Source organism: Oncorhynchus masou, chromosome 28, assembly GCF_036934945.1.
Source record: "Oncorhynchus masou masou isolate Uvic2021 chromosome 28, UVic_Omas_1.1, whole genome shotgun sequence".
In the NCBI taxonomy this organism is placed as follows: Eukaryota; Metazoa; Chordata; class Actinopteri; order Salmoniformes; family Salmonidae; genus Oncorhynchus; species Oncorhynchus masou.
The window spans coordinates 77692768-77709790 of record NC_088239.1 but is presented as its reverse complement, the minus strand read 5'-3'; the positions used below and the strand labels follow the sequence as shown (position 1 = coordinate 77709790).

The following is a 17023-nucleotide window of genomic DNA, read 5'->3' as shown; positions in this document are numbered from 1 at the left end:
TTTACAAATATGCACAGACTCCCCCCCCCCCCTCCCCGGAGTGTGCTGTTCTATCCTGCCGGTGCAGCGTGTATCCCGCTAGCTGAATATCCATGTCGTCATTCAGTCACGATTCCGTGAAGCATAGGATATTACAGTTTTTGATGTCCCATTGGTAGGATATTCGTGATCGTACCTCGTCTAGTTTATTGTCCAATGATTGCACGTTGGCGAATAATATTGATGGCAACGGCAGCTTTCCTAGTTGTCTAATGCGGGTCCGGACGAGGCATCCGGCTGTTCGTCCTCTGCGTCACTTCCTTTTGCACATTATTGGGATGTCTGCCCTGTGGGGTGTTTGGAGAATATCGTTTGAGTCCTGCTTGTTGTTGTTGAAGAAATCTTTGTCTAATCTGAGGTGAGTGATCGCTGTCCTGATATCCAGAAGCTCTTTTCTTCCGTAAGATACAGTTGCAGAAAAACCCCACATAATAGCACAATTGGTTAGGAGACACTAAAACGGCAGCCATCTCCTTAAGTTACTAACAAACCCCTGATTCCCTTAGTTTACTAACAAACCCCCAATTCCCTCAGTTCTTAATTAACTGCTGATTCCCTTAGTTACTAACAACCCCTAATTCCCTTAGTTACTAACAACCCCTAATTCCCTTAGTTACTAACGAACCCCTGATTCACTTAGTTACTAACAAACCCCTGATCCCCTCAGTTACTAACAACCCCTAATTCCCTTAGTTACTAACAAACCCCCAATTCCCTCAGTTCCTAATTAACCCCTGATTCACTTAGTTACTAACAAACCCCTGATCCCCTCAGTTACTAACAAACCCCTGATTCCCTCAGTTACAAACATCCCCCTGTACCCCTCAGTTACTAACAAACCCCTAATTCCCTTAGTTACTAACGAACCCCTGATTCCCTTAGTTACTAACAACCCCTAATTCCCTTAGTTACTGATTCCCTTAGTTACTAACAACCCCCTGATCCCCTCAGTTACTAACAAACCCCTGATTCCCTTAGTTACTAACAAACCCATGATTTCCTCAGTTACTGCACTGAGCAAAGGACATACTTCACACACAGGTTCAAGACTCATTCATTGAAATTGATAGATGTACAACTCGTGTCTTTCATTGAAATTGATAATGTACAACAACTCGTGTCTGTCAAGTTGAATGCTGCCTTACTGTATTGTATGACTAAGCGTAAGTGTAACAAACATTTCTGTGCGATTTTGACTATGAAAATGTTGCACAGAATAATGACACCAAAGCCTACAAACACAGGAAAAGTGATGCATACTGCTTGCTACTGAAGTGTGTGGCTTTTCATGGTGATAAGGACAACGCTTACAGACAGTGTGACAAGGCCTTTTCAGCCGAGCACTGCTGAAATGTCCTTGAATGAAATGAGGGATAAAAAATGAGCAGAAAAGATACTCAGCTCTTTCTCTATCCTCCCCCACCTCTCTCTCTCTCCAACTCTCCATTGCTCTGCCTCTCTACCTCTTCCCCTCTCTCCACCGCCTCTCTTTCTCTCTCAGTTTTCTCCCAACAGGCTTGGAGGTAGGACAAGGAGGGTTATATATAGCTCAAGATGAATAGGCATGCCCTACTCTACAGTTTACACAGCCCCAGAATGAAGCAGTGAAGAGCTGTGAATGAATCTGTGGACAAAACACCTCTCTTTGAAGCTAATGAAAGTCTTTGGTTGTCCGATACCACACAAGAGGCAACAGGAACAAAGTGACCATAGTTCACTCAGAAGTGTCACTGACTGCCTTGGACGGGTCATGATGAGAGCTGTGTTAAAGGTTAAATTGATTAATACACTATATATACAAAAGTATGTGTACACCCCTTCAAATTAGTGTATTATGTTATTTTAGCCACACCCGTTGCTGTTAGGTGTATAAAATCAAACCCATAGCCATGCAATCTCTATAGACAAACATTGGCAGTAGAATGGCCTTACTGAAGAGCTCAGTGACATTCAACATGGCCCCGCCAACAAGTCAGTTCATCAAATTTCTGCCCTGCTAGAGCTTCCCCGGTCAACTACAAGTACTGTTATTGTGAAGTGGAAACATCTAGGAGCAACAACGGCTCAGCCGCGAAGGGGTAGGCCACACAAGTTCACAGAGTGGGACCACTGAGTGCTGAAGCTCCTCTGGAAGCAACGTCAGCACAAGAACTGTTCGTCAGGAGCATCATGAAATGGGTTTCCAGCTGCACACAAGCCAAAGATCACCATGCGCAATTCCAAGCATCGGCTTGAGTGGTGTAAAGCTTGCCAACAGTGGACTCTGGAGCAGTGGAAACGCGTTCTCTGGAGTGATGAATCACGCTTCATCATCTGGCAGTACGACAGACAAATCTGGGTTTGTTGGATGCCAGGAGAACGCTACCTGCCCCAATGCATAGTGCCAACTGTAATATTTGGTGGAGGAGGACTAATGGTCTGGGGCTGTTTTTCATGGTTGGGGCTAGGCCCCTTAGTTTCAGTGAAGGGAAATCTTAACGTTACAGCATACAATGACATTCTAGATGATTCTGTGCTTCCAACATTGTGGCAAAAGTTTGGGGAAGGCCCTTTCCTGTTTCAGCATGACGATGGCCATGTGCACAAAGTAAGGTCCATACAGAAATAGTTTGTTGAGATTGGTTTGGAAGAACTTGACTGGCCTGCACAGAGCCCTGACCTCAGCTCCATCAAAAACCTTTGGGATGAATTGGAACGCCGACTGCGAGCCAGGCCAAATCGCCCAACATCAGTGCCCAACCTCACTAATGCTCTTGTGGCTGAATGGAAGCAAGTCCCGGCAACAATATTCCAACATCTAATGGAAAGCCTTCCCAGAAGAGTGGAGGCTGTTATAACAGCAAAGGGAGTTATGTTAATGCCCATGAATTTGGAATGAGCTGTTCGATGAGCAGGTGTCCACATACACTACATGACCAAAAGTATGTTATGAATGTCCTGCTAGATTTACTGTAAGTCAGTTTAATGCTTCCCATTTATGAAGTGAATGGCAGACATTTCCTTTACTTGTCTATACAGAATGAAGTGATTTGGGAAGGAAACGGAAAGTGGAATATCTAGTTGAAACTATTTAAGAGGAAATCAGGAAGAGAATGCACCTAGTACTACTAGAACAGTAGATACTCGTTGGAATAATGGCAGTAGATACTACAATAACAGTAGATACTCGTTGGAATAATGGCAGTAGATACTACTGTAACAGTAGATACTACTATAACAGTAGATACTACAATAACAGTAGATACTACAATAACAGTAGATACTACTATAAGAGTAGATACTACAATAACAGTAGATACTCGTTGGAATAATGGCAGTAGATACTACTATAACAGTAGATACTACTATAACAGTAGATACTACTATAACAGTAGATACTACAATAACAGTAGATACTACTATAACAGTAGATACTACTATAACAGTAGATACTCTTTGGAATAATGGCAGTAGATACTACTATAACAGTAGATACTACTATAACAGTAGATACTACTATAACAGTAGATACTCTTTGGAATCATGGCAGTAGATACTACAATAACAGTAGATACTCTTTGGAATCATGGCAGTAGATACTACTATAACAGTAGATACTACAATAACAGTAGATACTCTTTGGAATCATGGCAGTAGATACTACAATAACAGTAGATACTCGTTGGAATAATGGCAGTAGATACTTTTTGGAATCATGGCAGTATATACTACTATAACAGTAGATACTCTTTGGAATCATGGCAGTAGATACTCTTTGGAATCATGGCAGTAGATACTACTATAACAGTAGATACTACTATAACAGTAGATACTACTATAACAGTAGATACTCGTTGGAATCATGGCAGTAGATACTACTATAACAGTAGATACTACTATAACAGTAGATACTACTATAACAGTAGATACTTTTTGGAATCATGGCAGTAGATACTCTTTGGAATCAATCCCTGTTTGTTCAAATGCTACAGTGCATAATATGCTCCCAGAAAGATCTAACCAAAGTTTCTTGCTGCGTTTTCATCTGCAATAGCCTGCATCACACAGTGACATCTTTGAAAGGCTTAGGACCCCCTGCTTTTCCAGTTAAATTATTATCCCACACGGCTGCTTATTCAAAAGCTCAGTTTGTGCGTCCCAAGTGGCAGCCTGTTCCCTATGCAGTGCACTACTTTTGACCAGGGCCTATAGGTAATAGGGTAATATTTGGGTTGCAGTCACAATGAATCTCTACCGTATGGCATTATCTCATCCACTGAATCACTACTGCAGCTGAGATGTAACCCAAGGCTTTAGGGTTAGGTCTAGGGTTAACATCTGACAGACTAAAAAAGCTTTAGGAGTTTGACCAGACAACTGCAGTAATTATCACCGCTCATGTTTCGTCAAGCTAATGAGCTAATAATAGAACAAGTATTTCCATTTGAATCACAAGTCAATTAATATGTAAAGGATAATCAACAAGAGGCTATGGGTTCTGTGGAAGATAATGAATAACGTAGAAGGTGTGTTCCATGTCGTTGCATTATTTTGCATTGAGCCACGAGTTGATTATCCCTTTTATATCATGGCTATAAATGTGTTCAACATCCACTAAAGCAGTTAGCAAGTTTACTATATAGACAGTAGTTGCCTCGGTAACCAAACAGACTTGCTAGTTTAGTTAACCAAACCATCAGTCCTCGTTTGCTATTATGAAAATCTAATTCAAAAGCAGCTTTCAAAAAGCAGCTCAAACATAGAACATGCAAGAACGAACTATAGCCATTGAATTCTACCATGCGTTACAGGGAAATAATGCATGCTCTAGAATGCCCTTCAAGCCAATCAGAAATGAGTATTCAACAATGCCATGGTATAAGAACACATTGTTCATTAGAATGATTTGTACCCATTTTTCTTCAGATTTAAAGTTTTTTTAAAAATGTTTTTGCATAAGAGTGAAGAAGGAGGATGAACTAGTTTTAATGCAGGGTTGAAATGTTCACAAAAAGACAAAGAGAGTTTGAGATGCGATTCAACACCGTGACTAGTCTGACGTAAGTGGGTTGTCAAAACATATCCAGGGAGATAGGCAGGCGCACACACACCTCGTCGGGGGAACAAAAGACGCCTTCCGGAAACAAGCCAGCTGTTCTTCAGAAAAGCGAGGCGGTTAAATGTCGGCGTCTAATGATGAGAGATGGGAGGATAATAAAGACCGCGGCCGCGTCTGAAATGGGACTCTATTCACTAAAAACTGCCTTACCTTTGACCAGGGCTCATAGGGAATAGGGTGCCATTTGAGACACGACCACAGGAAGCTGCTGGCTGACTTTTTTGGTTACTACATGATTCCATGTGTTATTTCATAGTTGTGATGTCTTCACTACTATTCTACAATGTAGAAAATTGTCAAAATAAAGAAAAGTCCTGGAATGAGTAGCTGTGTCCAAACTTTTGATTCATACTGTATATATACACACACAATACCATTCAAAAGTTTGGGGTCACTTAGAAATGTCCTTGTTTTTGAAAGAAGAAAAAAAAAAGTCCATTAAAATAACATCAAGTTGATCAGAAATACAGTGTAGACATTGTTAATGTTGTAAATGACTATTGAAGCTGGACTATTGTATCTGGAATATGGAATATCTACATAGGTGTACAGAGGCCCATTATCAGCCACCATCACTCCTGTGTTCAAATGGCACGTTGTATTAGCTAATCCAAGTTTATCATTTTAAAAGGCTAATTGATCATTAGAAAACCCTTTTGCAATTATGTTAGCACAGCTGAAAACTGCTGTCCTGATTAAAGAAGCAATAAAACTGTCCTTCTTTAGACTAGTTGAGCATCTGGAGCATCAGCATTTGTGGGTTCGATTACAGGCTCAAAATGGCCAGAAACAAATAACTTTCTTCTGAAATTTTTGTTCTGAGAAATGAAGGCTGTTCCATGCAAGAAATTGGCAAGAAACTGAAGATCTCGTACAACGCTGTGTACTACTCCCTTCACAGAACTGGCTCTAACCAGAACAGAAAGAGGAGTGGGAGGCCCCAGTGCACAGTTTGAGAAACAGGTTTTCTTTACGCAAATATCCTTTCTGAATATAAAAGTAATCCTCTCAGTAATCATCTAATTTTTCAAAAGTATCTGTAATCTGATTACAATATTTTTGCTGGTAACGTAACGGATTATAGTTACTGTTTTTTTGTAATCCGTTACTCCCCAACCCTGACCAGTGGTGGATGAGGTGAAATTATCCCTCCCATAACAGTGTAAACTGCTTTGAAGCCTATTGTCAAGTGCTGTGTATACACTGTAACGGCAGTTCATAAATATTGTTTTCATAAAGCTTGATGGGGCTTACCAAGAAAAACCTCCAAAAGGACTCGTTTGAGGCAGAGAGGTGTACTCCACAAAAACCATTCAATTAATTTTTATTTGATCACTTTAATTCATTGTTCAGGATGAATACAGGTAACTGACGTTTTCGACACCAAGCTTATGTCTTCCTCAGACTGCCTTGATGGCTTGACTTTGTTGAGTTGGATCTAACCCTAATTTATAAACGGAATCTGATATTCTAAAGCTGTTAAAGCTCATTACTGCAGTATAGTCTCAGTAAAAGTGGAGACATTGCACTACAATTGTATCCAGCCATTGTAGCTACGTCCCTCTAACACTCCTTAAGCCTCTCTAAGTTAGCCATAATTGAAGACAGCTGCAACCTAAATGAAAAATCGATACTAATAAAACTCTGAGACCGCAAAACTCGATTTCAAGCATTTCAGATATCCGGCAAAGCTGTGTAGACCTCTGGTTACAGACAGCCAGGGCAGAGTAACCAAGCCTAGCACCCACTACCCGCTAGCTAACTGCTAACACCGTTTCCCAAAATCAATGGTATGAGTCTGGTTGTATTGTATAACCCCTGTGCCACAGACCTTGGCCCCAGCTACCTTCTCTGTGCTAGCTAGCTCCAGACCTGTTTCCATGGTTTCAGTATATGGCAGGGTCTGGTAGCACATTCAGGAGTGAGTGATATTAATTTGGACAGAGAGGGATTCAGATGAGACCAGGTCGAGGGAGGGCATGCTAATGACTCATGAAGGTGAAGGAGTCCTTTGGATTTACTGTAAATTGTTTATGTGTTTCAGGTTTTGTATTTTGTATCACATAATTTCACATGCTGCCATTGACTGTTGCTAAGTAAAATTACTGTATTGATACAATATTACACTTGCTTTGTGGTCACTGGTCCATATTAGAAGCAAAATCCTCCATGCAACAAAGACTTACTCTCTCTAAACATGGCTGAAATCCAGTGGTGGAAAAAGTACTCAACTCTCATACTTGAGTATAAGTAAATATACCTTAATAGAAAATGACTCAAGTAAAAGTGAAAGTCAGCCAGTAAAATACAACTTGAGTAAAAGTCTAAAAGTATGTGGTTTCAAATATATTTAAGTATCAAAAGTAAAAGTGTAAATCATTTCAACTTCCTTATATTAAGCAAACCAGACGGCACAATTGTGTTTTTTACTTTATTTACGGATAGCCAAGGACACAATCCAATGTTCAGACATCATTTATAAAAGAAGCATTTGCTTTTAGTGAGTCCACCAGATCAGGGGCAGTAGGGATGACCAGGGAGTTCTCTTTTTAGTGAGTCCACCAGATCAGGGGTAGTAGGGATGACCAGGGGGTTCTCTGTTTAGTGAGTCCAACAGATCAGGGGCAGTAGGGATGACCAGGGATGTTCTCTGTTTAGTGAGTACACCGGATCAGGGGCAGTAGGGATGACTAGGGATGTTCTCTGTTTAGTGGGTACACCAGATCAGAGGCAGTAGAGATGACCAGGATGTTCTCTGTTTAGTGAGTACACCAGATCAGAGGCAGGAGGGATGACCAGGGATGTTCTCTGTTTAGTGGGTACACCAGATCAGAGGCAGGAGGGATGACTAGGGATGTTCTCTGTTTAGTGGGTACACCAGATCAGAGGCAGTAGAGATGACCAGGATGTTCTCTGTTTAGTGAGTCCCCCAGATCAGAGGCAGGAGGGATGACCAGGGATGTTCTCTGTTTAGTGAGTCCACCAGATCAGGGGCAGTAGGGATGACCAGGGATGTTCTCTGTTTAGTGAGTACACCAGATCAGGGGCAGTAGGGATGACCAGGGATGTTCTCTGTTTAGTGAGTCCACCAGATAAGGGGTAGTAGGGATGACCAGGGATGTTCTCTGTTTAGTGGGTCCACCAGATCAGGGGCAGTAGGGATGACCAGGGATGTTCTCTGTTTAGTGAGTACACCAGATCAGGGGCAGTAGGGATGACCAGGGATGTTCTCTGTTTAGTGAGTACACCAGATCAGGGGCAGTAGGGATGACCAGGGATGTTCTCTGTTTAGTGAGTCCACCAGATCAGAGGCAGTAGGGATGACCAGGGAGTTCTCTGTTTAGTGAGTCCACCAGATCAGGGGCAGTAGGGATGACCAGGGATGTTCTCTGTTTAGTGAGTCCACCAGATCAGGGGCAGTAGGGATGACCAGGGAGTTCTCTTTTTAGTGAGTCCACCAGATCAGGGGTAGTAGGGATGACCAGGGGGTTCTCTGTTTAGTGAGTCCAACAGATCAGGGGCAGTAGGGATGACCAGGGATGTTCTCTGTTTAGTGAGTCCACCAGATCAGGGGCAGTAGGGATGACTAGGGATGTTCTCTGTTTAGTGAGTCCCCCAGATCAGAGGCAGTAGGGATGGCCAGGGATGTTCTCTGTTTAGTGAGTACACCAGATCAGAGGCAGTAGAGATGACCAGGGATGTTCTCTGTTTAGTGAGTCCCCCAGATCAGGGGCAGTAGGGGTGACCAGGGATGTTCTCTGTTTAGTGGGTCCACCAGATCAGGGGCAGTAGGGATGACTAGGGATGTTCTCTGTTTAGTGAGTCCACCAGATCAGGGGCAGTAGGGATGACTAGGGATGTTCTCTGTTTAGTGAGTCCACCAGATCAGGGGCAGTAGGGATGACCAGGGATGTTCTCTGTTTAGTGAGTCCACCAGATCAGGGGTAGTAGGGATGACCAGGGGGTTCTCTGTTTAGTGAGTCCAACAGATCAGGGGCAGTAGGGATGACCAGGGATGTTCTCTGTTTAGTGAGTCCCCCAGATCAGGGGCAGTAGGGGTGACCAGGGATGTTCTCTGTTTAGTGGGTCCACCAGATCAGGGGCAGTAGGGATGACTAGGGATGTTCTCTGTTTAGTGAGTCCACCAGATCAGGGGCAGTAGGGATGACTAGGGATGTTCTCTGTTTAGTGAGTCCACCAGATCAGGGGCAGTAGGGATGACCAGGGATGTTCTCTGTTTAGTGAGTCCACCAGATCAGGGGCAGTAGGGATGACTAGGGATGTTCTCTGTTTAGTGAGTACACCAGATCAGGGGCAGTAGGGATGACCAGTGATGTTCTCTGTTTAGTGAGTCCACCAGATCAGGGGCAGTAGGGATGACTAGTGATGTTCTCTTGATAAGTGTTTGAATTGGACCATTTTCCTGTGAAAATGTAACGAGTACTTCTGACTGTCTGAGAAAATGTATGGAGTAGAAAGTACATTATTTTCTTTATAAATGTAGTGAAGTAAAAGTAAGAGTTGCCCAAAAAATATAAATAGTAAAGGAAAGTACAGATACTCCCCAAAACTACTTAAGTAGTACTTTAAGTACATTTACTTAAGTACATTACACCACTGCTGAAATCATACATACAGATACATATTGTTTTTTTTCTCTAATAAGAACAGTTTTGTCTGTAATACACCATTGACATGATGATTAATAGCTGGCCTAAATCTTCTCCATGTGTGGCCACCACCTGGTTCATGTAAAGCAGACATTTGGTGGCAGAATATCTCAAACACCAGCAGCAGATTTTCTCTGCTAGGTTCTCAAGAGGCAAAATGCGTGTACAGTGTTAGAGAAGAGGGCGGGAACTGAAATATCAGTCGATGATCAGAAGATTTAGTCAAATACCCACTGGGCACATACATCAATTCAACGTCTGTTCCACATTGCTTCAAAGTAACTTCGTTGAAATTACGTGGAAACAACATTGATTCAACCATTGTGTGCCCACTGGGTAGGCTTCCGACTAGATTGCAGTTTGATTTTGACAGTCTTCAGTAGAGAAGTGGGCCTAATATCTGTGAGTAGCAGACCAGTGGGGCTTCCAATGGATCAGACCAGCGGGGCTTGCAATGGATCAGACCAGTGGGGCTTCCAATGCATCAGACCAGTGGGCTTCCAATGGATCAGACCAGCGGGGCTTCCAATGGATCAGACCAGCGGGGCTTCCAATGGATCAGACTAGTGGGGCTTGCAATGGATCAGACTAGTGGGGCTTCCAATGGATCAGACCAGCGGGGCTTCCAATGGATCATATCTTCAGGAAAGGACTATAGATCATAGGGTCTTCAGCAAGCATAACATCCTCTCAAGGCGATTTGGTTTGGGTATAAAACCAACACAGTTCAAAATCATCCTGGCACAAATGAAAAACCATGAAATTGGGCCATTATTTGTGTAGTGTAAGCATTAGGGCGACATTCCATTCCAGCTCTACTCAGTAGCCATTGGCTCTGCAGCAGACAGTGAGCAGCCTAATGTGTTCAGTTGGTCAAAGTCGTTAGTGCAGGTCTAATTTAAAACTCACAGTTTGACCTGTATTCGTTTTGCTATCAAGAAAATCATGACTAGACACTCTATGCTCCAGACAGTAATGTGGGTTAGGGTTAGTTAGGGTTAGTAAGCGTTAAGGTTAGTAAGGGTTTGTAAGGGTTAGTAAGGGTTAATGCTAGGGTTAGTAAGGAATTGTTAGGGTTAGTAAGGGTTAGAGTTAGTAAGGCTTAGTTAGGGTTAGTTAGGGTTATGATTAGTAAGGGTTAGTAAGTGTTAGGGTTAGTAAGGGTTACGGTTATGGTTAGTAAGGGTTAGTAAGGGTAAGTAAGGGTTAGGGTATTTAGGGTTAGTAAGGGTTAGAGTTAGTAAGGGTTAGGGTAGTTAGGGTTAGTAAGGGTTTGGGTAGTTAGGGTTAGGAAGGGTAAGTAAGGGTTAGGGTAGTTAGGGTTAGTAAGGGTAAGTAAGGGTTAGGGTAGTTAGGGTTAGTAAGGGTTTGGGTAGTTAGGGTTAGGAAGGGTAAGTAAGGGTTAGGGTAGTTAGGGTTAGTAAGGGTTTGGGTAGTTAGGGTTAGGAAGGGTAAGTAAGGGTTAGGGTAGTTAGGGTTAGTAAGGGTTAGGGTAGTTAGGGTTAGTAAGGGTAAGTAAGGGTTAGGGTAGTTAGGGTTAGGAAGTGATCATGACTAGGGACTAGGCTGTATTCATAAAGCAGTGCTGATCTAAAATCAGATAGGAGTGCTGATCAGTCCATTCATTATGCTAAAAAAGGCACAACTGATTCTATATCAGCACTTTGTGAATACTGTGAGACGCTTTGTGAATACTGTGAGTACTGAATACTGTGAGACCAGAGCTGTTTCAGATGAGAGAGGATGCACATTTTTTTTTATGAGCATGGCCTTATTTCTTTTACATCATATTGGATGACAGTCATTCATATTCCATTCATCCAGCTCAGTGTAACATTGATAGGTTTAGGCTTTTACATGATACTAAAATTTTCCCTGTACCAATCACGAGGTTGCTACAACCTAGCCCAAGAATTTAAGTTTACAACGTAGGTGCACACAGGTAGTGACACATTCCTTGCACACTCTTGCCTGCATCTAGCTGATCTAGGGTGTAATCACTAGTCCAAATGTGGGTTTCCATTGGACAAAATCCTGGTATGTTTATCCCCATTTTGTTCTGTTTGCTTCCGTTTAAGAAACGTTTTTCAACAGAATCGGAGGAATGAATACACTCCTGATCACATAGAAACACATTTTGCGTTCATAGCAGCCACATAAAAGCAGCATGATCACTTTGCTCGATGTATATATCATTATTTCTCGCAGCTATCTGCATGTTCTCCTCCTCTCACCTTTTCCCTTCGCTTGTGGACTTCAGTGCAAAACACATCAGTTGTCTGTGACCAGGCAAAAAAACTTTTCCAAGCCAAATCTTCATTCATATCATGACCGCTACACACAACCTGATTCGTTGTCATGTCATAGTCAACATAGCTACTAGAACTAACACATTAGTAAACCCACTACAATCATGCAGTAAGTAAAGTGTTCAGTCAGTAAGCAGTTTCGCAGTTACACAAGCAGGTCCCGTTGGAAAGAAATTAATAAAACCAAAGGCTTACCTTGATTTGGGTAAGTGTGCTGCTGGGGCTACTGTAGACCTTCTGTCCCGATGTGCGCAACTGGTTGAAGGTAAGTCAGGTGCAGGAGAGCAGAGATGGGTGATAACAGGTGCACTTTATTCATGCCCAAGGAAAACAGCGATAACGCCCAAAGTACACAAACGGTACAATAAACAAAACACACGGGTCAAACACATACCCGACACCAACCAGCCTGATGTGAACCACACGTAACGAACAAGTAATTCCACACACAGACATGGGGGGAACAGAGGGTAATGTACATTAGTCAGATGAGGGAATGTGAACCAGGTGTGTGGAAAACCAAGACAAAACAAATGGAAAATGAAAGGTGGAGCGGCGATGGCTAGAAGACCGGTGACGCCGAATGCCGAACGTCGCCCGAACAAGGAGAGGGACCGACTTCGGCGGAAGTTGTGACACATTCATTGCAAATCAGTTTGTTTTAATCAATTATTTGGTGACGTGAATTTATTTAGTATAGTTTACTCTAAAAATGGATAATATGTTTTTTTATGTTTCACTGTTTTTATTTTTTATGAAATTCACTTTTTAGAGTGAATAGAGACAAGCCTAAAACTACTGCACATGACAAAATCTTTATTCCATACATCCCTATACAACCCCTTAAAAGGCTTCAAACACACAATAGCTTTCCAAATAAGCATGAGTAAAATATTACAGATGGAAATAACATTCCTTTGATCTCTGGTGTTACCATCTTGGAAAGTGATTAGTCATCATGTCAGCATCCTGTAGACAGAGGAGTGATTTGTCCCTCTGAAGACGTTCGAGATAGAGACTTATCTATCCATCCTTGTCTACCTTTTATTCATCCTCTTTCAAAGGAAGTGAGAGCATCGTTTCAGACACTTGTAAAGCAAATGTCCTTCATTAACACCATCAAGCAGGGTTAGACCTCACTTGATTGGAGAAATAGACAAGAACATACTAGGCTGCCATTATAATTTCATATCCTTAAGACATTTTTGCTATACAAGGCACATAAAAAAAAAATCATGAATTTGTGACTATACAATTATTAAGTGCCAAAAAATGAATTGGTCAGACCTGGGCCTCACAAACGACACCCAGAGATAGTAAAGTCTTTCCTGAATCCTTTTGAAACTGCTGTCACTAACCTCACAAACCCCAGACAGTTTCGCCAGTACCCCAGTGCTGTAGGTTTAATACCATAGCTACTGGGCAGAGAGCAAAATACAAATTCAGACTTCCTGTTTTCAAATCATTTTAAATGTAATATTGTCACTAAATTACCTCTTGTGGACATGACAGAGTGACCAACCAGGGTTCAAACCTGGGTCTCCTTCGTACGACAAGACTGCATCAGTCCAGCAGCCATCTGAACTAATTCCTAGGCCAGTGTCTACATAACTGATTCAAATATTCATCTCAACATTAAGCTTTGACTAGGGCAAAAAAAACTAAATATGCACCCCTTGAGGGCACCAGGACCGAGTTTGGGAACACTTGACTAGGCATTAGCTTAGGAGCCAACAATAGGAGTCTTTAGGTCCCCTGTAAGGTTTCTTATCACACAGACACAGTTCTGAACTACCTCCTTTACAACAGCAAACAGTACTACGCATACTGTAACATTCGACAGTAGGAAACACTCTTCGAGTGAGGAGAGTATCATGCCACAAAAACATACTTTAGACTCACCCATATCTGTAGTTTGATCCGCTTGTCGTTCTTGTAGACTGTTTTCACTTTGAAATCTATGCCCACAGTGCTGACGAAAGCAGAGGTGAAGGAATCATCGGCATAGCGGAAGAGAAAGGAAGTTTTTCCTACACTGCTGTTGCCGATGATAAGCAGTTTGAACATATAATCAAAGTTCTGGTCCGAGCCCTCTTGCTGTGTTGCAGCCATCTGCAAGAACAAGACGGTTCAAATTCAAAAGCAATTGGTGTTCAGCGATTGGGGTTTCAGAGTTTGCTAGACCTGAACATTAGGTGTGTGTCCCAAATGGCACCCTATTCTCTAGTGCAATACTTTGGACAGAACCCTGTGACCACTATTTCATCAGCATCCGCAACCCTTTTAAATGTTCAATCTATGGAGGTGTTAAAGAAATGATAAGAGCAATGTAGCAGGGTTTTTCCGATCCAATAACTCAACCATGAGACATACACAGACCCAGGCAAGCCTCTACCTGGCTAAGGGGAGGGAGACATTTTCATTCACACATTGGGAAAAGTGGTACCATATGCCTTTCGACTATTTCCTTTATTAATCCAGCTCTGACTTTAAGACTTCTTTACAGGAATGATTACTAGATTATTTTACAATCTAATTTCACTCAATTCATTCTAATCAATATAATAATTATGACACACCCCTCCCTATTGTCACTGGTTGCACTAATTTCACTGTTTGTCTACATAACCTGGTTCAAGTATTCATGACATAACCCTGAAGAAGGCACAGTGATGCTGAAACATTGGTGTTTTACCCAATAAATTTGTGGGAGTTTCTATATATATATATATATATATATATATATATATATATATATATATACACATACATATATATACATACATATATATATATATATATGAGAGAGAGAGAGAGACAGAGAGCGAGAGACAGAGTGAGAGACAGAGACAGAATGTTTAATAAAACATTTTTATAGCTTATAAAATTATTATGTAAAATCCAAAATGAATACAGAAGGTTGATGCAGTTAACTGCAACTATTCAAAGTTCCACAACAAAATACATTACACTTTCATTTACATTTGATGGTGTATTATTTCTGTCTAGTCTCTCTCTCTGTCTCGCTATACAAGCTTATAAATAAGAAATGTTAATCATTTAACACCAATTGTATCTAACATCAATTAGATCTAATGTGGGTTAATTTGGTCCAGCTCACATAGGCTAGGCTAATAAAATAATACTGTAAGATAATTACTGAATTCAAGCGAACAACTAACGTTACAGTTCATCGCTGGCTATTAATTCAATCCATAGTAATGTAAAATAGGCTAATGTTTTTTCCTACAACTACAGGGTAGAAAAGCACCCCCACCCCCATATTTACACCGTATGTTCTTCACCATCAGTTCATTTTTGCTTAAAAACATATTGTCACTCTGCCTGTGTACAGATACGATTTCATACGTAGCTCTCATTTTCAGGGCACAATTTTAGAAACAGTGTGGCCAGATGCGCTTGATTACCATAATTGCCATACAGTTTTTACAAATAATTCACAGGCATATATGACTACAAATATGTCATAAGAAATAAAGGGCCAAAAAACATACAACTACCTGCATAGGTGCGTCCTGGAGCGTGCCACTAAATGACAAAAAGATTTCCAAATGTGTTGTGTTCAATTCAGCGAGTGATACCCAGAGATGCTCCGCCTGTGCCTCCCTCTGGATTTAAGCAATGGAGCTGTCCCTTTTTTCAAGCCAGACGAGAGCGCGCAATGACACGCGACTGCGCGCGTTCACAGTCGGTTAGTTCTATCTGGGATCCTTTGGACTTCCCGATCCTAAACCCTAACCCTAACCCCCACCCTTAGCCTAACCATAACCATAACCAAAACCCTAATACCTCACCAGGTCATCTTCAATTGGTTAGGGATGTCCCAACGATACGGGATTGCGAAAACCGTTCACAATCACATAGCATGTTGAGCTGACGGGGAATGTAGTCTTTTACCAGTCATCAATGACGAAGAATACTTTGATTGGGTTAACTAGGCTCACCCAAACAGTTTAACCTAATATAGCAGGCGTAAAAGAAAGGCTCACATCGTAATCTGATTGGTTTTGGAGGTTGGCCCTTCTATGGTGATAGGGGATGTTCCTCTGGGATTACTACCCAATCCTGTTGATGATCTAACCTTGGTCGAGAAAATAAAAGATTGGTTATAAATCAGTGATATATGAAAACTGTTTGACAATTACATTGGTAGAAGTTTTTATGCATTTTTACTGCTTTTCACAGATGGATCCAAGGACCCAGATAGTGGAGCACAGGAGCAGGTGCTAACATTCCTGAATTGTGGAGATATGTAGAAGTGAAGATATGTAGAAGTGAAGATATGTAGAAGTGGAGATATGTAGAAGTGGAGATATGTAGAAGTGGAGATATGTAGGAAGTGGAGATATGTAGGAAGTGGAGATATGTAGGAAGTGGAGATATGTAGAAGTGGAGATATGTAGGAAGTGGAGATATGTAGAAGTGGAGATATGTAGGAAGTGGAGATATGTAGGAGTGGAGATATGTAGGAGTGGAGATATGTAGGAAGTGGAGATATGTAGGAAGTGGAGATATGTAGAAGTGGAGATATGTAGGAAGTGGAGATATGTAGGAAGTGGAGATATGTAGGAGTGGAGATATGTAGGAGTGGAGATATGTAGGAGTGGAGATATGTAGAAGTGGAGATATGTAGAAGTGGAGATATGTAGAAGACTAACAGATGAACTGTCAGTATACTCAGTTGAACTGTTGGCGATAGTAATTGCCTTCCAGTGGGAGGAGGACGTACAGCGTGTCAGAATTATAGTAGGCTCAGATTCCCTGTCTGTGTTGAACAGTTTATCATCTGGTAAATCTAATATGAGTGACCTACTATTGGAGGCATTAACGTTATTGTGGAGAATCGAGAGACTGGCTTTAGTAATGAGATTCTGCTGGGTCCCAGC

At 41.6% G+C, this 17023-nt stretch overlaps 1 protein-coding gene across 1 annotated transcript in view; it reads right to left on the bottom strand.

The window, feature by feature from the left end:
- LOC135518339 (ras-related protein Rab-3C-like) overlaps nucleotides 1-15864 on the bottom strand; it is a 65624-nt gene extending 49760 nt beyond the window's left edge. The window contains exons 1-2 of the mRNA XM_064943442.1: nucleotides 15638-15864; nucleotides 14019-14228 (exon numbers count right to left, since the gene is read on the bottom strand). Of these exons, the coding sequence (XP_064799514.1) occupies nucleotides 14019-14228; nucleotides 15638-15643 (216 nt within the window). The 5' untranslated portion in view covers nucleotides 15644-15864. The remainder of the gene's footprint in view (nucleotides 1-14018; nucleotides 14229-15637) is intronic.
- Between the last annotated feature and the right edge of the window lie 1159 nt (nucleotides 15865-17023).